This window comes from Miscanthus floridulus, chromosome 6 (assembly GCF_019320115.1).
Source record: "Miscanthus floridulus cultivar M001 chromosome 6, ASM1932011v1, whole genome shotgun sequence".
Classification (NCBI taxonomy): domain Eukaryota; kingdom Viridiplantae; phylum Streptophyta; class Magnoliopsida; order Poales; family Poaceae; genus Miscanthus; species Miscanthus floridulus.
Window position 1 is genome coordinate 108263501 of NC_089585.1, and position 23315 is coordinate 108286815.

The window sequence follows — 23315 nt, forward strand, 5'->3', positions numbered from 1 at the left end:
CTGTGGGGTTACAAATGAGAGGGAGTAAGATGGGGGGTGAAAGAGGTTTGGTCGGACTCTAGACCGAAGGGCCGAGAGAGATAGGAGCTCCTACGTGTGCTAAGTATTTGAGCGTGTGCTCTGTTGAAATTATTTGAATCATAGGTTGTTCGATCCCCTGGTGGTTGAATTGTCTGTGTATCGATCATCATTTTTGGAGAGAGCGCATCTCCTTTTATAGATGAAGAGGATGGCTTTTACAAGAGAAAGTGTGAGAGAAAGAGAGTGTGTGTGTTTTCTAGTCTTGTTGCCCACGCCATTGGGAACTAGGCAGTTTGTCAACGCCCACAACACTGTTGATGTCCGGATGCATGTGATAGGCTCCATCGTGATCTTCTGGTATGGCCGATGTCGGCCTACCATACTATAGGATAAATGTTGGCGTCCATAACATTGTTGCTGTTTTGACATGTTTGGAAGGATATAAAGTACCCTTCTGACATGACCTGACAGTATTATCCCACAGGTGTATAGGGTACGGTCCTTGATATTGTAGTTGACTAGAGCGCCCTGCCTTACTTGCTCTATTTGTTTCCTGGGTCTTCACCGAGCGAGCGTCCCTAGTCGGTCGTTCCCCAGTCAGCTCCGGCTTCCCGGTCAAAGAAGAGCTATAAGCAGAGGTTTGGTGTACTCATGGTAGGAGAAGCAAGTCGGAGTCGGAGGTGAGCGTCGTCCTTTCTTAGCCAGGCCTTCTGATTGAAGAGGCAGGCCAGAGTCGGAAGCGATGGAAGCGAGCGACATTCCTCCTTGGCCAGGCCTTCTGGTAGAAGAGGCGTCAAGAGTTGGAAGCGAGCGCCTGAAAGGTCCTAATGGCTAGAGGGAGGGTGAATAGCCTAATAAAAATTTCTACAACAACACTTAACGAAATGGTTAGACAATTATGAGGCGAAGCAAGTGTTGCGCTAGCCTACTCAAAATGCAAGCCACCTACCACAATTCTAGTTTAGATAGTATCTATTCACACAATAGCTATGACACTACCCTATATTAGTGTGCTCTCAAAGGCTAACTAAAGAGCCACACCAACCAAGCAAGCAAGCTCTCACAACTAGTTACACTAAAGAGTTTGACAACTAGTTTATGGTAATGTAAGGAGAGTGATCAAGAAGGTTATACCGCCGTGTAGATGAAGGAACCAATCAATCACAAGGATGAATAACAATGAAGACCAATCACCTCGGAATCAATGATGAACACAATGATTTTTACCAAGGTTCACTTGCTGGCCAGCAAGCTAGTCCTCGTTGTGGTGATTCACTCACTTGGAGGTTCACGCGCTAATTGGCTTCACATGCCAAACCCTCAATAGGGTGCCACACAACCAACACAAGATGAGGATCACATAAGCCACAAGCAATCCACTAGAGTACCTTTTGACTCTCTGCCGAGGAAAGGTCAAGAACCCCTCACAATTACCATGATCGGAGCTAGAGACAATCACCACTCTCCGCTCAATGATCCTCACTGCTCCAAGCCATCTAGGTGGCAGCAACCACTAAGAGTAACAAGCGAAATCCGCAGCGAAACACGAACACCAAGTGCCTCTAGATGCAATCACTCAAGCAATGCACTTGGATTCTCTCCCAATCTCACAAAGATGATGAATTAATGATGGAGATGAGTGGGAGGGCTTTGGCTAAGCTCACAAGGTTGCTATGTCAATGCAAATGGCCAAAGGTATGAGCTTCAACCGGCCATGGGGCTTAAATAGAAGCCCCCACAAAATAGAGCCGTTGTACCCCTTCACTGGGCACAACGCGGACTGACCGGACGCTGGCCCTCAGCGTCAGGTCACGTGATTCATGCCATGTGTCCCCTGCTTCAAATACTGTTCGTCAGAATTCAATGGTCATCAGCTGATCGAACGCTGCGCCCCCTACATATGTGCGAAGAGTTTGGATTGTAGCTTGCACATATGCTTAGATAGGAAATATAGGAGACAATGTCTACTAAATTATGCTAGGGTATAAAAGATGGACCTTTGAAGCGTGATACCAATCGGAGTGCACCATTATACCATCCTTAGCACCATGGTTAGCTCTATACCACTTGGAAACATACTTTGAAAAGATACCACTTGTGAAAACTTACTTGAAAAAGAAAGTAATCTAATGATTTCATTTCATCATTCAATCTTACAACTAGCATACATCACACAAGCATGGATTTTGTAATTTAAAACTTGTGCTATGCAAGCAAACATATGAAATGCACATTCAAATGCACCATACAAGTTCATGAGCTTGCTCCCCCTACTTGTGTGCTCAAAATTTTAATTGATCCTTTTCCTTTGTCATATCTCTCCCCCTATGTCAAACTCTCCCCCTATTACTTATATCTTTGTTTCTCTCCCCCTTTGTCATCAATGACCACAAAGACTTAAAATATAGATAGGTTGAGATTTATCAATGTCAATCAATGGGGTGAGGATCATATTCCCAAATTTGGTCCAATCTAGATCATTTGCCAAAGATATTTAACTCGGTTTGATCCAAGGACAAGCTTCTTCACACCTCTAAATAAGGGTTATCTTGTACCATATTGAGTTAAATACTTAGAGCTCATTTTCTAGATCAAACACTAGGTTTACAAGCCCATAAACATGTCATATGCTACCACTAGATCAAGTCAAGCATAGAAGTAATAGTGATACCATATAAACATAAAAATCATTTGATTTTCATGAATGAGCCTAATAAAATGGAACCACTTGAAAGGTCCTAATAAAAAATTGAAAATGTAACTAGATGCACTAACCATATCCTTAGCAAGGATGTATGTCATGACAATCAACTTTTATCTTGGATTGCTCGAAGGAGAGGCATGCCATATGAGTGGGGGGTGCATCAACATATATTTGAGAAATCCAATATGTTCAACTCATTCCTTAGCTTGCAAAACCTTTTCTCATCCAATGGCTTGGTGAATATATCAGCAAGTTGATCTTTGGTACCTACACTCTCAATGCAAATGTCCCCTTTTTGTTGGTGATCTCTTATGAAATGGTGGCGGACATCAATGTGCTTTGTTCTTGCATGTTGAACCGGATTGTTGGTCAACTTGATTGCACTCTCATTGTCACATAGCAATGGCACTTTCTTGAACTTGATTCCAAAGTCACTCAAAGTGGCCTTCATCCAAAGTACTTGTGCACAACAACTACCGGCGGATATGTATTCGGCTTTGGCGGTTGATAATGCAACACTATTTTGCTTCTTTGATGACCATGAGACAAGTGATCTTACCAACAATTGACATGTACTTGATGTGCTCTTTCTTTTGACCTTGCATCCCACATAATCCAAGTCAGAGTAACCAACTAGCTCAAACTTTGCTCCTTTGGGATACCACAAACCAACATTTGGTGTATGCTTCAAGTACCTCAAAATCCTCTTTGTAGCCTTCAAATGACTTTCTCTTGGTGAGGCTTGAAATCTTGCACACATACATACACTAAACATGACATCCGATCTTGATGCGGTTACATAGAATAGACTTCCAATCATAGACCGGTACAACTTTTGATCCACCATGTTTCCACTTGCATCACTATCTAAGTTGCCATTGGTTCCCATTGGTGTGCTAATGGCTTTACTATCAATCATTCCAAACTTCTTGATCATGTCCTTGATGTACTTGCCTTGACTTACAAAGGTACCATTCTTCAATTGCTTGATTTGAAGACCAAGGAAGTAACTCAACTCTCCAATCATGGACATCTAAAACTTATTAGCCATTATCTTTCTAAACTCATCACAAAAGTCTTGATTGGTTGATCCAAATATGATGTCATCAACATAGATTTGTAACACAAACAAGTCTTTGCCAATCTTCTTGATGAAAAGAGTGATGTCAACCTTGCCCATTGTAAACCCTTTAGAGAGTAGGAAGTCCCTCAATCTCTCATACCATACTCTAGGTGCTTGTTTCAATCCATACAAAGCCTTCTTCAACTTATATACATGATTGGGCTTCTTGTCATCTTTAAAACTAGGAGATTGCTCAACATATACTTCTTCATTGATGTAACCATTTAGAAATGCACTCTTAACATCCATTTGATAGAGCTTGATGTTGTGGGCACAAGCATAGGCTAGCAAGATTCTAATTGCTTCCAATCTAGCAACTGGGGCATATGTTTTCTCCAAAGTCAAGACCTTCAACTTGTGTATAACCTTGTGCTACCAATCTTGCTTTGTTCCTTACTACTATCCCATCTTGATCTTTCTTGTTTCTAAAGACCCATTTGGTTCCAATCACATTGTGTCCCTTTGGTCTTTCTACCAACTCCCATACTTGATTTCTTGTGAAGTTATTCAATTCTTCATGCATAGCATTTATCCAATCAACATCCTTCAATGCTTCATCTATCTTCTTTGGTTCAATGGATGACATAAATAAGAAATGCTCACAAAATGAAGCCAATCTTGATCTAGTTTGCATATCTCTTAAAATATCACCAATGATAGTGTCCAATGGATGATCCCTTGCAACATTGGTTGGTTGGAGGATTGGAACTTGATTGCTTGCACTTGCTTGATCATTGGGTTGAGATGATGTACTAGCCACTTGATCTTGTTCATTATCATGAGATCCACTTGCACTAACTTGATCTGTATCATCTTGCACATTTGAGTTAGAGAGCACTTGCACTTGATCATCTTCATCATCATTCACTTGCCTAGGCCTTAATTCACCAATATCCATGTTCTTCATGGCATTTGAAAGTTGAATGCCTCTAACATCTTCCAAGTTCTCATTCTCTACTTGTGAACCATTGGTTTTATCAAATTCAATATCATGAACTTCCTCAAGAGTACCACTATCCAAATTCCAAACTCTATATGCTTTGCTTGTAGTAGAATAACCAAGTAGGAATCCTTCATCACATTTCTTGTCAAACTTGCTCAATCTAGTGCATTTCTTTAAGATATAACATTTGCAACCAAAGACCCAAAAATATGCAATGTTGGGCTTTCTACCATTCAAGAGCTCATATGGTGTCTTCTCTTTCAATGGGTGACAATAGAGACGGTTGCTATAATAGCAAGCCATGTTGATAGCTTTGGCCCAAAAGGATTGACTCACATTGTACTCACTAAGCATAGACCTTGCCATATCAATGAGTGTTCTATTCTTCCTCTCAACAAGGCCATTTGACTGTGGAGTGTACTTAGCCGAGAATTGATGTCTAATTCCAAATTCATCACACAACTCATCAATTCTAGTGTTCTTGAACTCACTACCATTGTCACTTCTAACTCTCTTGATGGTTGTTTCAAACTCATTGTGAATATCTTTGACAAATGATTTGAATGTTGCAAACACATCACTTTTGTCCACTAGAAAGAATACCTATGTGTATCTAGTGTAGTCATCTAATATCACAAATCCATATTTATTTCTGCCAATACTAGTGTATTGTGTTGGCCCAAACAGATCCATGTGCAATAACTCAAATGCTTTACTAGTGCTCATCATGCTTTTCTTAGGGTGGGTGTTTCTAACTTGTTTGTCGGCTTGATAAGAGCTACAAAGCTTATCCTTTTCAAACACAACATCTTTCAAGCCTTTAACTAAGTCATGCTTAACCAATCTATTCAATTGTTTCATTCCAACATGACCAAGCCTTCTATGCCATAACCAACCCATGCTAGACTTAGTGAACAAGCATGTTGATAATCTAGCTTCACTAGCATTGAAATCAACCAAGTATAGATTCTCATATCTAAAGCCTTTGAAGATCAAGTTAGAGCCATCTATACTTATGATTTCTACATCATCTACCCCGAATATGCATTTGAATCTAAGATCACACAATTGAGCCACGGATAGCAAATTGAAATTCAAGCTCTCAACTAGCAACATATTGGATATGCTCATATTATTGGATATTGCAATCTTACCAAGCCCTTTGATCTTGCCTTTGCCATTATCACCAAATGTGATACTATCATAACCATCATTGTCATTGGTGTTGATTGAGTTGAACATTCTTGCATCACCGGTCATGTGGTGAGTGCACCCACTATCAAGAACCCAATGCCTTCCTCTGGCTTTGTAATTGACCTACAAAAGAAGATCAATTCTTTTTAGGTACCCAAACTTGCTTGGGTCCTTGAAGGTTAGTCCTAAGCTCTTTGGTACCCAAATGGCTTTCTTCTTTGAGTCCATCCATGGTTTACCAATGAACTTAGCCTTCACACCATTTGTACCCTTAGTAAGCATATAGCATGAATCAAGCTTTATGAAGGATACATTAGCTTGTGATTTCTTATTCATGCATTTTTGCTCTATATGACCAACTTGCTTGCAACTAGTGCAAAACCGACCATTGTTCTTCACAAAACTAGTCTTGTGAGGAGAAAAGGCCGCCTTGCCTTTCTTGGGGGTGTAGCCCAATCCCTCTTTGTAGAGAGAAGCTCTTTGGCTACCCAAGCATATAAGCAAGCGGTCCTCACCACCATAAGCCTTAGCTAAGGTGTGAGTGAGCTTGTTAACCTCCTTGAGGTTCTCATTCTCAACTACTAGTGAGGCATCACAAGTGAGACCGTCACTACTAGATGAGGTGGAGGTGAAAGTACTACAAGAAGGATTAGTGGGAGCAACAATGATAGGCATAGATAATGATTCATCAATTATATCACAAGTTAAGCCTATATTGCAATTTTCAACATGCTTCCTTTTATTTTGCTCATTAAGCAAAGAGGAATGAGCTTTTTCAAGCTTCTTGTGAGCCTTGCCTAGTTTCTCATGAGCTTCCTCTAGCCTCTCATGAGTTGCTTTGAGCTCATCAAGGGCTTGCTTAAGGGCTTTTACCTCCTTATTCAAGCTCTTACATTCTCTTCTCTTAATGTCAAAATGTTCTTTAGCATCTTCTAGCATATTGAACAATTCATCTTTGGTAGGCTCATCATCATCACTATCACTATCACTATCATTTCTATTTTCATGTTCATTTTCATCATCATGTTCTTCATCACTTTTATTATCACAAGATTGTACCTTAGTGGCCTTAGCCATGAAGCATAATGAAGATTCAAAGAGAGAATGCTTCTCATTGATAGCAATGCTTGCAAGAACTTTCTTCTTGGTGGTCTTGTTATCATCACTATCATCATCATCATCATCACTTGAGGAAGCATCACTATCCCAAGTGACTACATATGAACCACCCTTCTTCTTCTTGAATGCCATCTTGTCATTCTTCTCTTTCTTTTCCTTTTTGTCCTTCTTATTCTTCTTGTTGTCATCATCATTGTCGCTATTGTATGGGCATTGAGCAACAAGATGATCTTAGCTTCTACACTTGAAGCACCTTCTTGACTCTTCTTTGTTCTTGGATGAAAACTTCTTCCTTCTAGCATGGTAGCCCTTCTTCACCATGAACTTGCCAAATCTCTTGACAAAGAGAGCCATCTTCTCATCATCATCATCATCCCATGAGTCATCATCTTCACTTGATGTTTCTTGCTTAGCTTTGCCCTTGGATGATGTGGCTTTGAATGCCACACTCTTCTTCTTGTCATCCTTCTTCTCATCTTTCTTCTCCTTCTTTTCTTCCTTCTCATCATCATCTCTATATGTGTCATCGGTCATTATATCCCCCAATACTTAGTTTGGTGTCATAGTGTCCAAACCACTTCTCACTAGAATGGTGACCAATGTGCCAAATCTTGAAGGTAAGAATCTCAAGAACTTGTGAGAGAAGTCCTTGTCCTTCACCTCTTCACCAAGTCCTTTAAGATCATTGACAAGCACTTGAAGCCTATGGAACATCTTCGGCACACTCTCATCCTCCTTCATCTTGAAGCTTGCAAACTTCTCTTTGAGAATGTATACCTTTGCACCCTTCATGGCTTGAGTGCCATCAAATGATTCTTCTAACTTCTTCCAAGCCTCATGAGCCATCTCAATATTCTTGATTTGCTCAAATGTTCTTTCATCAATTGTATCATGAATAGCACTTAGAGCAATGTCATTGTTTTGGAGAAGCACATCTTCGGCCACGGTGGGATTCTCTGGATCTTCAATCTCAATTTTGGTTTCTACCACCTTCCACACTCTTCTATTGATTGACTTGATATGTGTGGTCATCTTTGACTTCCAATATGGATAATTTGATCCATCAAATTGGGGTGGCTTCTTAGTGTTGTTGATTTGAGCCATTTTTACACCGAAGGTTGTTAAGCCTCAAATTTCGGTGACCTCGGCTCTGATACCACTTGAAAGGTCCTAATGGCTAGAGGGAGGGGGTGAATAGCCTAATAAAAATTTCTACAACAACACTTAACGAAATTGTTAGACAATTATGAGGTGAAGCAAGTGTTGCGCTAGCCTACTCAAAATGCAAGCCACCTACCACAATTCTAGTTTAGATAGTATCTATTCACACAATAGCTATGACACTACCCTATATTAGTGTGCTCTCAAAGGCTAACTAAAGAGCCACACCAACCAAGCAAACAAGCTCTCACAACTAGTTACACTAAAGAGCTTGACAACTAGTTTGTGGTAATGTAAGGAGAGTGATTAAGAAGGTTATACTGCCGTATAGATGAAGGAACCAATCAATCACAAGGATGAATAACAATAAAGACCAATCACCTCAGAATCAATGATGAACACAATAATTTTTACCAAGGTTCACTTGCTTGCCGACAAGCTAGTCCTTGTGGCGATTCACTCACTTGGAGGTTCATACGCTAATTGGCTTCACACGCCAAACCCTCAATTGGGTGCTGCACAACTAACACAAGATGAGGATCACACAATCCACAAGCAATCCATTAGAGCATCTTTTGGCTCTCTGCCGGGGAAAGGTCAAGAACCCCTCACAATCACCACGATCGGAGCCAGAGATAATCACCACTCTCTGCTCAACGATCCTCGCTGCTCCAAGTCGTCTAGGTGGCGGCAACCACCAAGAGTAACAAGCAAAATCTGAAGCGAAACACGAACACCAAGTGTCGACAGAATATCGTCGGCAGTCCACCGAGGGGTATCCCACGATGGTAGATTTGTCAGTGGGGTACACGTAATCAGGAACCGGATGGTGACACAAGGCACAGAGACAGCGATTTAGATAGGTTCGGGCCGTCTGATCGACGTAATACCCTACGTCCTGTGTCTTTGGTGTATTGTATTGAATACATGAAGATCCGATCTGATAGATCCTATCTGCTAGGGGACCCCTACCTCTCCTTATATACTCTGGAGGAGGTAGGGTTACAAGTAAAGTAGCATATTTGGTACTATACAATGTCTTGCGGTGCACGCCAAGCAGCGCCGTGCACGCCTTAACCTTGTGAGCTAGGCCACCTCCAATGGTGCGGCCCATGTCTTGGGGGCCATACCCCCACAAAGTGCCTCTAGATGCAATCACTCAAACAATGCACTTGAATTCTCTCCCAATCTCACAAAGATGATGAATTAATGATGGAGATGAATAGGAGGGCTTTGGCTAAGCTCACAAGATTGCTATGTCAATACAAATAGCAAAGGTAGGAGCTTCAACCAGCCATGGGGCTTAAATAGAAGCCCCCATAAAATAGAGCCATTGTACCCCTTCACTGGGCACAATGTGGGCTGACAGGACGCTCTGGTCCGATCGACCAGACGCTGGCCCTCAGCATCCGGTCACGTGATTCACGCCACGTGTCCCCTGCTTCAAATATTGTTTGTCAGAATTCAATGGTCATCAGCTGACCGGACGCTACGCACAAACTGACTGGACGCTCAGCTTCCAGCGTCCGGTCGTTTCTAGTAAGGTTCCAGAAATGACTTTCTTTGACCGGACGCGTCCGGTCATGCTTGACCGGACCCTTTCAGCGTCCGGTCACTCAGTGACATTTCTCTACGCCGCCCGACAATAGGATCGGACCCTGGACCTCAGCGTCCGGTCAGTCCAAGACCCAGCGTCTGGTCGTATGACCGACGCCAGCGTCTTTGCTACCACACTTGACCGGACGCGCCGGTCCCTCTGAGACCAGCGTCCGATCACTTAGTGACCAGCAAGACTAACTCCTTTTCACCCCTAACTTCTTCACCCTTGCTCAAATGTGCCAACCACCAAGTGTATCACCTTGTGCACATGTGTTAGCATATTTTCACAAACATTTTCAAGGGTGTTAGCATTCCACTAGATCCTAGATGCATATGCAATGAGTTAGAGCATCTAGTGGCACTTTGATAACTGCATTCTGATACGAGTTTCACCCCTCTTAATAGTACGGCTATCAATCCTAAACGTGATTATACTCTCTAAGTGTCTTGATCATCAAAACAAAATAGCTCATATGGTTTATACCTTTGCCTTGAGCTTTTTGTTTTTCTCTTTCTTCTTTCCAAGTCCAAGCACTTGATCATCATCATGGCATCATCATCACCATGCTATGATCTTCATTTGCTTCACCACTTGGAATGTGCTACCTATCTCATGATCACTTGATAAATTAGGTTAGCACTTAGGGTTTCATCAATTCACCAAAACCAAACTAGAGCTTTCAGCGCCGGAGTCGGAGGCGAGCTAGTTAGGCCTTCCAGTCGGAGAGGCGGGCCGGAGTCAGAAGCGAGCGTCGTTCCTCCTTGGCCAGGCCTTCCGGTCGGAGTGGTGGGTCGAAGTCAGAAACAAGCGTCGGTCCTCTCCTTGGCCAGGCCTTCCGGTCAGAGATCGCTCTTCTGGCCTGTCGTTAGGTTTTTGGGCTGGCCCAGGAGTTGTGCGTCGTTCGCAATGTCGTCTGCTGGGCCGAGCTTTTGCTGGGAAGCAGGTCCATGATGGACCCCGAGTTTATGAACCCGACAATGTGCTACAACAGAAAGTCGCTGTAACACTAGACGAATGTTTCTGTAGACAAGTAAATGTGTTACAATAAACCAGTCTGTAGTAACATGGCCAATTGGATAAAAAAAAGATGTGTTACTAAGATTTCTAGTAATACTTTTTCCATCCTATAGTAACACAAGTTTGTGTTACTGTATCCCTGCGTTGTAGTAGTGTAAAGTTAAAATAATTTGACTTAGGATAACTAAGTTGATTTATTTTGAAACAGATGGAGTATAACGATGGAATAAGATTACAGAAGTATATAAGCCATAGTATTGGTATTGCTATTGGCCTCGTTCGGATGGTGCTAAAAAAGCACTGTTCATGGATGGTTTCTACTGTTTACGGATGGTTCTCTCTCATAAATTTCTCTAGATTCATCTAGATTCCTCCAAACGAATAGGGCCAATTGTCCTCTTATAGTCTTTGTCCACCAGGCTTATTCATGCGTTTTTTTGTCTTTTTGCTCATTTATCAACAGAAGCGAATTGTTGCAGTGCCCTACACTTCAGGATCAAGGCGATAAGGAGGGATTGCATGTGGATCAGGACGCTGTGCAGTGCTTACGTTGGACCGGTGCCTAGCGTATTTTATATAAATGTATCATCATTTGACATCGTACAGAAAGATATTAATTTTCTAAGATGACAAAGGCTTGAACGTGATTATTATGCAACTGAAAGTTTATATTATTTTTCGGGCCATCCTAGCGATCTTAAATGGAAAAACTCAAAACTAGAAAGCTGTAGATCTCATCGAGCTCAATTTTTATATAAAAATAATCTTCATCCAACATCGTTCAAAAAAGATATGATTTTTTTGTAAGGTTAAATCTTATCGCTAGAGCGACCAAAGTGTATTATCGCGCCAACGAGAGGGGCGTGACAAGATCTTTCACGTGAAAATAGTCATCCAACGTCGCACATCTTGCCAAGCCAACGTATGTGACGCGACAACGTTATTTTGTCGCACCAGACGTGTTTGCATGACCAAAGAATTAAAAATTAAAAAAATAAAAAATAAGTGGGGATATTTTTTAAATAAAAACTAAAAAAGGATTAAAAATTAAAAAAAAGGGCGCCACTGGTAAGGTCCAATTCCGACACATCGGCGGCCACGACGATCCATCGCCGACCGGTCACCTGGCTCTCCACGTCTCCGCGTCGACGCAGAGCCAGCACAAAGTGCAAAAAACACCCAAATCGGCCACCCGCCGCCCCCGTCCCCTTCATGCGGACAGGGATTCAGTGACTTGCCTTCAGCAAGTCGCAACGTAACTTACCTCCTCCATCCATCCCTTCAAACCAGATTCATTGGCTCAAAATAGATCCAGCCCTTCAACACATGAGACTTGGCTGTTTTTCTCAGACATAGGCAGCAGATAGCAGCAAAAGACAGTAGTTCACAGTTTCAAAAAACAAGACAATAATTTAGGTCCATAATTCAGATGGACATGTACATAGCAGCTCACTGCATTTTCAAAGTACAGTAAAACACAGAAGTTCAGACACATTCATACATCAGCTTATACATCAGCTAATCAATTAAGTGAGGACTCGGTCAAGTGCTTACAAAGCTTCCATCAACTACTTACAAGTGCTGCTGCTCCTACATTCTGACATTCAGATGTCCACTTGATGGGTATTGTGACATACTTCACAAAATACTATAGTTAGCCCGCAAAATACTATAGTTAGCCCATAAAATACTATAGTATTTTGGACAGGTTAACTATAGTATTTTGTGGGCTAACTATAGTATTTTACGGGCTAACTATAGTATTTTGTGAAGTATATGACAATATGAAAGCTCTAGTTTGGTTTTGGTTAATTGATAAAACCTTAAGTGCTAACCTAGTTTATCAAGATGATTATGAGATAGGTAGCACTACTCCAAGTGATGAAGCAATGGCGAAGATCATGACAATGGTGATGGCATGGTGATGGTCAAATGCTTAAACTTGGAAAAGAAGAAAGAGAAAAACAAAAGGCTCAAGGCAAAGGTATAACATGTAGGAGCCATTTTGTTTTAGTGATCAAGACACTTAGTGAGTGTGATCACATTTAGGATAGATAGCCATACTATTAAGAGGAGTGAAACTCGTATCGAAATGCGGTTATCAAAGTGCCACTAGATGCTCTAATTCATTGCATATGCATTTAGGATCTAGTGGAGTGCTAACATCCTTGAAAATGTTTGTGAAAATACGATAACACATGTGCACAAGGTGATACACTTGGTGGTTGGCACATTTGATCAAGGGTGGTGAAGTTTAGGTGCAAGGGTAAGAAACTCTACTGGCGGAGTGTTCGCCCGTAGAGTACGGACAGTCCGACGGTGCCACTGGCACCCTAGACAGAAAAGTTGGAGGTCACTGCAAGTGACCGGACGCTGGCCTTGGTTGGACCGGAGCGTCCGGTCAGTGGCGGCAGAGGGCGCATGTTTTGGTCTTCGACCGGACGCTGGCGCTAAAAGCGACCGGACGCTGGTAGGGTGCGTCCGATCAGTGCTGACGTACGCTGACGTAGGGCATACAGAAGAGAAGTTGAGTGACCGGACGCTGGGTGAGTCCAGTCGAGCATGACCGGATGCGTCCGGTCGTGAAATCTCACGTTTGGAAGCTTACTGGAAACGACCGGATGCTGAGATCTAGCGTCCGGTCACTTTGTAACTGACGCGTCCGGTCATGTCATGACCGTTGAGATCAGACGACTCCTGTTGAACGCAGGATGACACGTGGCTTACATCGGTTGACCGGACGCTGGGTCTAGAGTCCGGTCAGTCTGACCGAAGCGTCCGGTCAGCCCACAGTGTGCCCAGTGAAGGAGTACAACAGCTCTATTTCGTAGGGGCTTCTATTTAAGCTCTATGGCCGGCTCAAGCTCACTCTCTTGCACATTTTCATTGACATAGCAACCTTGTGAGCTTAGCCAAAGTCCTCCCACTCATCTCCATCATTGATTCATCTTTGTGAGATTAGGAGAGAATCCAAGTGCATTGCTTGAGTGATTGCATCTAGAGGCACTTGGTATTCGTGTTGCGCTGCGGATTTCGCTTGTTACTCTTGGTGGTTGCCACCACCTAGACAGTTGGAGCAGCGGTGGAGGATTAGCACGAGTTGGTGATTGTTCGTGGCCATCTCCGGTGATTGTGAGGGGAGTTGTACCTTCTCCGGCGGAGCGCCGAAAGGTAACTCTAGTAAAGTGCTCGTGTCATTGAGTTACCTCATTTGTGGGTCGGTTCTTACGGTGTCCAATCGTGTGGACGAGGTTTGTGAAACACCTCTTAGCCGCCGAACCACCAAGTGTTGGTCGACACAACGAGGACGTAGCGTGTTGGCAAGCATGTGAACCTCGGGAGAAAATCGATTGTCTCTTGTCTTTGGCATTCTCTCGGTGATTGGCTATATATTCTTCTTGTGATTGGTTCATCCCCTACACGTCGGTATAATCACCTTACTCACTTATTTATATTCTTGCAAACTAGTTGATACAGGCTCTTTAGTGTAATTAGAATTGAGAGCTTGCTTTATTATTTACATTCATCTAGTTGAGTTCTTTAGAGTAGCAAGATTAAGAGCTCTTAGTGAGTAATTACATTGGAAGTTGTGTGCCTAAGTAATCATTGCAACTAGAATTGTTGTATAGGTGGCTTGCAATCCTTGTAGAGCTAGAGCAAGTTTGCATTACGCTATTTGTCATACTAATCAAATTGCTCTAGTTGATTTATAGATTTTTAAATAGGCTATTCACCCCCCCCTCTAGCCATATTAGGACCTTTCACAGTACCCATTAAGTGGACATCTGAATATCAGAATGTAGGAGCAGCAGCACTTGTAAGTAGTTGATGGAAGCTTTGTAAGCACTTGACCGAGTCCTCACTTAATTGATTAGCTGATGTATAAGCTGATGTATGAATGTGTCTGAACTTCTGTGTTTTGAATGTATAAGCTGATGTATGAATGTGTACTTTGAAAATGCAGTGAGCTGCTATGTACATGTCCATCTGAATTATGGACCTGAATTATTGTCTTTTTTTTTGAAACTGTGAAATACTGTCCTTTGCTGCTATCTGTTAACTATATCTGAGAAAAACAGCTAAGTCTCATGCGTTGAAGGGCTGAATCTATTTTGAACCACTGGATCTGATTTGGAGGGATGGATGGAGGAGGTAAGCTAATCCCTGTCCCCTTCGTGCTGCGCGGCGGCGAGCCCCACTAGGTATCTCACTAACCGCTTCACCCTCTGCCGGCATCACCTTCCTAGGTCGCTTTGAGCGCCCCCCCCCCCCCCCCCGCCCCCCCCGCCCCCCCCCCCCCCCAATCCGGACGGGGAGGATGCTATCGGGGAATCAACGTGTCGTTCTCTCATCTCTCGATTGGTCGGTACCCACGCCTTTCTTTTCCGCTCCCTACCGATGTCGCTAGGAGGGAATTGGTTCTGGTATGAGAGTGACACCAAACCAATCTAGAGGGACTGAGGGAGCATGACGGCTAAGACCGTGCGATCTTTATTTTCTAGTACTAGAATGAAAAAGATCGCTCCTGGCGGTTAAGCTTTAGTGCTCGTTTCTATATCATGTTTGGATAGTTGTCACTTGTGTGCACCTAGAACTTGCTAAAATGAATTAAAAGGCCATCCCACCTAATTATTAGCTGACCCAGAAAACCCCATTGGCTACTCACTTGCATCTCTAGCGCATAGCTTCAGAATCTGGAAGTGTGACTTCCAGTGAGTTAGTTGCTGAACTGCAGAAGATCATGCTGTGTCTTCTCACTATGTGCAGTGCATCTTAAAAGATTTGTGAATGTTTTGTTAGTGTTTTAGTGACCACAGGTTATATCCTCATCCAAAACTTAACTCTCGGTGCACCTTATCCAATGGAAGAGGAAAGTTTCTGATTTGTACGTAAATTTTGAGTGGAGAAACAATTGGTCAAGTTGGTGCTTTCTAGGTGAGAACAGAAACCTACTAATGTGCCAAAAAGTAATGGAGCGTACACATCAAACCAAGCATCTAGGTTCCTTTCTGGAGCACTGTGGATGAGAAATCCATGAGGATGCTTTTGGAGGTACCGTGCACATCCAGTTCATGTTGTGCTATGCAGATGCTACTTTTAGATTGTGGAAAGTTAGTCTCTGATGCTATAAATGGATTGCTGAGTTCTGATAATGTGACCATGTGCAAGCCGTAGAGCATGGATGACCTTGATATGTGGAAGCCAGACATTATAGTGTGAAGTATTTACCAGGAAACACAAGCTTCAAAGTTCCAAATGCTAAAAAAACTTAGCTTTGTCCTGATGCTTATTCATGCACTAGAACTATCTTTTTATGTTTGATAAAAATGTCAAATTAGCAATCAAAATAGATTAGCTCCATTCTACAGTCCTTTAGCTGTTCTTCCAACTTCCAAGGCTCCCAGGTGATGACGCTTGTCAAGATGACAGCAGCTGCCAAGAAATCTTCCTAGTTTCTAGTTAGACGATGATTGGGGGAACTGGGAGATTAGATGGATGAGCTTAGGCTTGTCGAGTTTGTTAGCAGCTTTCCTTCCAGGAGATGTCGTCCTTGTGGGTGTATCATCTTGATTTACATAGCATATAGAGCTTGAGAATTTTTGTTTTTATTGAAGGGGCCATGTTCACTCTCCCTTTTCTACATAGAAAAGGACATAATGAATGACAAATAGATTTGTGTCAGAAGGAAAATTATTGCCTTGAGAATACTCACTTATGAAATTGATAGAGACAACAGTATAGGAATGAACAGTTGGACCATATGCCTTGGGATATTTGTGAATATTTAGTCACCATACGGGTAAGGTACTGACTGAATAGCTTGCATGCAGACAATGTTTTCTGTTTATTCATCTGTGGCAATGGCAATGACTCGTCCAGAATTTTCTTTTTGCCGATATCCATTTCCTGTATAGGCTTTCTGTTTGTTTCGAATTTCTGATCCATGCCGTATTCCTCTTATCAAGTTGTGATGTTGACTTGGGGTGAACTGCAATCATCGGATCAATCATTGAATGAATCTCTTTTACCCCTTTTGCAAAAGACTGTTAGTTTGCCACGTGGTCCAATGCTCTGAGAGAACATTGGCTTGTGACAATTGGACCAAGCTGTTGAGGTCTATTCTTTGTCCTACTTTTCTTTGGCTGAGGCTCAAAGTAAGCATCTTGGCCCTATTCTAGTTATCAGTCATTCTCCCGGATTTTATCACCACATTTTGTTTGAACTTTGAGGGGCACAAAAAGACATCTTGTTCCAGCTTTCCCATTTGTCTGATTACATTCTATCCTGGATTTGTCACGGGAGAATTTCTTGCGTAATCTTAGGATGTTGTTGTTTAAAGACCACGGCAGAAATTCTCTATTTCACTGACCCACAAAACAGACAAAAGGTACCATTACAACTGTATATAAGGTAAATATACTGATTTTTGCACTTCCTTAAACAGACTAAACGGACACCAATTGTTTAGCTATTTATTCGAGCTAAACGGCCATTTAAACAGACTAAACGGTGATAAACGGGATAAATGGCTGATTAAACGGACACGGCAAGCCACTGTGTAGCGTTTACACGGCGTGTAAATGAGCTAAACTGCCGCGTAGGTGAACAGTGATTAAACGATAGTTTGTTAAATGCTAATGATTACTTGATTAGCACATAATGAGAACCGAATATCTCTGGTGCTAAATCTTTTGATACCATGTATGGAGTTACGAAAAGCTTCCATCTACATGATTCAGCTGTGTAGGCTGGTTGTAATGAAAGCTTTAAACTGTTTGTCTGTTGTAATTTTGAAGTAATTTAGGGTGCTTCAGCTTAACTAAATTGCATGATTGACCCATGTTTTCTAAGCTGCAATCTACAGACTTCTATGACTCTGTATTAAAATCATGCCTGAGACTTCTTCACTTGTTCTAGTAGTCCATGAATATGTTTTCTTTTGAGCAATCCAACGTGAGAAAATTTAGAAGTATACTGTATTAGATCTTAATTCTCTTCGCTCAGATGTGTTTAATTTTATGTGGGGGTGTCAAGTCAAATAATAATGCGGTATTGTATCATGTTTTACGTACACCTACAGAAAGCCGTTGTTGCTGGTCTCAGCTAATTCTATCTTTGATCGAGTTTATTCAGGAAATTGTATGGATGCCATGAAACAGGTTAACTCTTGATAATTCCTAAAAGTAAGTTCCTTTAGGGGCCGTTTGGATCATTTCATTTTGGAGGAATTGGAATCTACTTAATGGATTAGGCTATTTGGCTTGTAATTTGACATTCCACAACTTTTCCAAGTTCACATATAAGCCTATCTCAAATTCATAGTGGGAGATGGAAATTGATTCTATAGATCACTATGCTATGTTTCTACTCTCCAACTTATAGCACGCTCTTCAACTCACTTTCCTATAGTAGAAATGCAACATATAAGTATCTCCCTTGTATGGTTAACAATAACATACAAATATATTCCATATACAACCATATTAGCTTAATTAATCTATGCCTAAATTATAATTATTCGAATGAATTCAATTCCAAGGATCTAAACGGGGCCTTAATGATTTCTTTGCCATTGTTATAAACCAACATATACTCTTATAAAGAGATACAGGCTACAAGAATCCGCATCTATTCAAGTCACTCTCCAAAATGTGGATAGCTTGTGCACACCGTGGCAATCAAATCACCTGTGCATGCAAGATGCTTACATTTGTTATCCAGAAACTGGAATATCTAAGTTTCACTTATGTTTGGTAGACAAATAGTAACTGCCTCCTCCACTATATAAGCATATGGCACGCTCAACTTTCTGTATCCATTCCCACCAGTTTACATATGTCTTGTAACTTGTGAAGTGTGTTCCTACCTGTATCACCTTCGCCTTGCCACCCTTTGGCTAGTTCATTCATACGAATGGATTATTCTAATTTGCGTCGCCAAGCTGCATCCATGAAAAAGAGTCTCTTTGATCAGGCCTGTATTATACTCTGGAGATTTCTAATCAATATTTTATCTTTATGCTTTCACAAGGACCTAGAAGTTTGATCATACCTTTTTCCTATGTATAAGCATGCCTGCTTTTGATCCCACCCGTGGCGGACACTATTCTATGCTGTTTTATGGTTTTCAATGTTTTCCTTTTATATACCAAATGCTGACTCAGTAAGTTTTATTTCATCGACAGGGGTACCTAGACGAGCAATTTTGCCAGGTGGAAGACTTGCAGGATGAAGCTAGTCCTAATTTTGCGGAAGAGGTTGTCACTTTGTTTTTCAAGGACTCAGCCAAGCTAATATCAAATGTTGAACAAGCTCTGTAAGTAAAACATGCATATCAAGGGAGAAGTGATTTCTTGTTCAAAAATAAAGAAAATACGATGCAAGCAGAAGTGTTGAACTTGACTGATTAAAATTTTGTGACACTGCAGAGAAAAATACCCCAAAGATTTCAATAGATGGGATGCATACATGCAGCAGCTAAAAGGCAGCTGTTCCAGGTAGCTCTGGTGCTGCATCTGGATATATTTTTTCAGTTGCACATGATCCATGCTGTGTGACTGATTCAGTACAGCACACAGACCTTACTTTATAGTTTTGTGAATAATGAGGACTATGAGTTTAGCTGAACATCCTGCAAAGTTGACACTATCCTTTTTGAAACAACTACTGCATGCTTCAGCTTCTTAAAAAAGTGGTGGTGGTGGTTGTGGGGGTGGGGGTGGGGGGGGGGGGGGGGGGGGGGGGGTGGATCTGAAGCATATCAGTGCCTCACTAATGACATGTCCAGTATGCTTGTAAACCAAGGTTCTTGGAGGCTTTAAGGTGGTCGAGTATCTCAGAGGAAAAACTCATATTTTGTAGTTTTGCGTGCCAACCAAAAGCTTACCGTGTGCGAATGAACTTTTGTAAGCATGGCATGGTTCTGAATCAGATGTAAATAAAGCATAACTCTGACATCTGAACACATTATCATTCTTTTATATTTATATAAAGTTTACGTGTGTTTGACGATGTTACAAAACTTGATGCAGCATTGGTGCTTCAAGGATGAAGAGTGAGTGCATGTCATTCAGGGATTACTGTGGACAGGGAAATGTTGAAGGGTCTGTATCTCTCTGACTTTTTAGTTCTTTCAGATTTTTGTCTCATGTCAAGAAATGAGAACAGCCATTGTTTACTCCTGTGGCATATTTCGGTTTGCAGTTGCATGAGATCGTTCCAGAAAGTGAAGAGGGAGCACGGTGCCCTGAGGCAGAAACTAGAGGCCTATTTCCAGGTAATCATCCACGATAAATCTCATCCATCGTTCTGTAGCTTGTGTCATGAGCCTGGATCTCAGTTTGTGTTAATACACACAGCTGCTACGACAAGCTGGACAGCTGGTCCTGCTGGAGCTGCCACCAGGCCCGGGATGTAAGAACTAGGAGCAGGAAAAGGGAGTATGGCCCAAGAAGATAGCTCACTATGCGCAGCAAGTAGGGGTCAGCATACGAAGCGAAACAAGAGATGATATGCATATGGATAGGCATAAAACTGTAATAAGAGATTATTTTTTCAAGAAAAAAGAAGAGGAGAGGAAGGGATGGGAACCTTGTGTAGCTGTGAGTTTACAAGCTCGCCTGAAAGATGGTATTATTGTCTCATGTGTGATATATTCCTTCAATCCCAAAATAAATCAACTCCTGGAATCATCGTATCAAATTATCTTGAGTTTGACTAATTTTATAGTAAAGAACAATAACATTTATAACACCAAATAAGTAGATGATGAAAATATATTTTATGATATATTTGATAATACTAATTTCGTATCATAAATATTTATAATCTTTTCTATAAATTTAGTTAAAGTTAAAATAATTTGACTTAGGATAACTAAGCTGATTTATTTTGAAACAGATGGAGTATAACGACAGAATAAGATTACAGAAATATATAAGCCATAGTATTGGTATTGCTATTGTCCTCTTATAGTCTTTGTCCACCAGGCTTATTTATGCGGGTTTTTTTTTATCTCTTTTTGCTCATTTATCAACAGAAGCTAATTGTTGCAGTGCCCTACACTTCAGGATCAAGGCGATCAAGGAGGGATTGCATGTGGACCAGGACGCTGTGCAGTGCTTATGTTGGACCGGTGCCTAGCGTGCTCTGAGCGCCATGGCGCCGTCTGGTACACCGTGGTCCTTGGAAGGGATTGATGACGGCAGGTGGCCGCCAGCCAAACCAACCGGGCAGATATATACTCCCTCTGGTAATCCTAGTTAGCTCGTTCCTCTCCATAGCCCGGGAATTTGGTCGTAGTTAGCTTATTCCTCTCCAGGGTCCAAAAGTCCTCACCACAATTTATGGATCCGATTAGGACCGAAAATTCCGGTACCTGTGATGCAGCGTGTTGCGAAATGTCTGGTCAGCCGAGCATCTGTTGCGAATTTCATCAGCATCCACAGCATCGTGTCGTGCCCCGTAGTCTCGTTGTGTGCACGACCTTGTCATAACTCTCGCGACGACCCCATTGTCCTGTACTCCGTACGCTGATCCGATCAGTATTGTCTTGTCTTGTCGATCAGACGATCACCAGACCGTCTACTCACCGCAGATCATCTCTCTTCCTTTTTACGTGTCCACGTCGGATGACGTCCGACGTCAGCTAGCCCTGAACGTCAACCGCATGTTTTGGGAGTTCTCAACAACCGGATTTTTGTGATCTGCTGATCGGCGGGCCCCATCACCTAGAGTCCAGCGCCGAGCCAACCAGCCTGTAGCACCTGATTTCCTTCCTCTGTTTCCTGCGCCGGTTTGCCAAAATCGCTGGCTACACCCATTGTTTTGCGATACCACCGCCACGTGGGGAGCATCCAATGGCCAAGCACCCAGCCAGCCACACAAGGCCACACGGATCGCGTCCACACCGCCGACCCGCCTGCGCCTGGGAGGCCACGCTCCTGCAAACCTGTACCTGGCAGGCCACTCGCCTCACCTTGATAATTTGTTGCGAAATTTGTTAGGAATCTGACATATTTTACATCTGTTTCTCTATTGGTGTGTTGGGCTGGTTTATAAGCCGCTTGTGCTGATTTGTACGATTAATTTATTGGAAGAGAAAAACATTAAACCATGACTGATAAGTCGGCTTATAAACCGGCTCATATGTATGCCCCACCGGTCTTTGCCTTGCATCCTATCGCCGCTTCCAGAGTAACTCTAGCAGAGCCCTACTTGAGCCCTATAGCTAAATATGAGGGCTCAGATAAAAAAATCCAACTCCAGTAGGGCTCCTACTACAGACCTCAAATTTGTGTGGGTACCTAAATCCTCCCACCAGACACAATTCCTATTGGCCCAACAACTCAGCCCCCATCCTACAGCGCCGTACGGAAGCGCGAGTGCAGCCGCGCGCCGCCTCCCCACGAGCACGTGAACGGTCGCTCCTCCGGCGAGCGCGCCCATCCTCCCCTCCGGCAAGCGTGGCCCCGTCCCCTCCGGCGAGCAACTTCGCTCCAGCGAGCACCTTCGCTCCGGCGATCAGTCGCGCAGAGGACGAGCTCCCAGTGCGACAACGAGCTCCAGCGGCACCCTCACTCCGGCCGCGCGGTAGCGAGCTCCGGTGGCACCCTCCCCTTCGACGCGTTCCTCCCACGTGCGACTCTGCCCTACCCTACCTCCGGTGGCCCTCCCCTTGCGTCCCCTTCCTCTGTCTCCCTCTAGCAGCGGCGGCGCGGCCCTTCTCGAGCGTGGATCTCCCTCCCCTTCCTCCGACGAACGCGGCATAGACGGCTTGCTCTGGCTCCTTTCGATGGGCGCGCACGGCTCCCTCCCCTGTCGTCGACGTTGAAAGCACTAGTTTGGTTTTGGTTAATTGATGAACCCTAAGTGTACTAACCTTTGTCATGAGTGAAATACAAAGATAGGTTGGTACACACCAAATGATGGAGCTAGATAATGGTCATGGTGATGGAGGTGACCAAAAGATGATGATAAGTGCTCCAACTTGGAAAAGAAGAAAGAGAAAAATAAAATGGGCTCAAAATAAAGGTATAAAATCTAAGGCCATTTTGTTTTGTCGGATCAAGACGCAATAGAGTGCGTGATCGGATTTAAGATAGATAACCGTACTATAAAGAGGAGAAATCTTTAATTGCAATGGTTATCTAGTGCCACTAAGTGTGAGTCTCATTTGCATATACATTGCGCTTAGTGACATGGTGAGATGCTGTGAGAAAGCCCGAGAATTTTCTTTGTGAAAAGCTATCTCAAGTGCTAAATTTGGTTTGGTGCTTTTTGTGAAGAGATAGCACTTGTTTGGGTATGTTGTGAAGTCTAACTAGAATTTCTTGCTCATAGTGCTAATCATTCCAGTTAGAGGTGCTCTATTTGTTTGGCAGTAATTAGCTAGAAATTTAGTTGCCCCAAGCTAGAATTTCCAGTGCAAAATA

At 42.6% G+C, this 23315-nt stretch overlaps 1 protein-coding gene across 2 annotated transcripts; it reads left to right on the forward strand.

Annotated features, from left to right (window-relative positions):
- Positions 1 to 15839: 15839 nt before the first annotated feature.
- On the forward strand, positions 15840 to 20347 carry LOC136458980 (pseudo histidine-containing phosphotransfer protein 1-like). 2 transcript variants are annotated; one of them, XM_066458876.1, is made up of 6 exons: positions 15840 to 15934; positions 19068 to 19198; positions 19311 to 19379; positions 19914 to 19985; positions 20086 to 20158; positions 20241 to 20347. In XM_066458876.1, exons 1-6 carry the CDS (start codon positions 15917 to 15919, stop codon positions 20304 to 20306), a joined length of 429 nt encoding a protein of 142 aa, XP_066314973.1. In that variant the 5' UTR covers positions 15840 to 15916; the 3' UTR covers positions 20307 to 20347. The 2 variants fall into 2 exon arrangements, with proteins under 2 accessions (XP_066314973.1, XP_066314972.1); XM_066458875.1 differs by lacking the exon at positions 15840 to 15934 and adding an exon at positions 16748 to 18856.
- The last annotated feature ends 2968 nt before the right edge of the window (positions 20348 to 23315 follow it).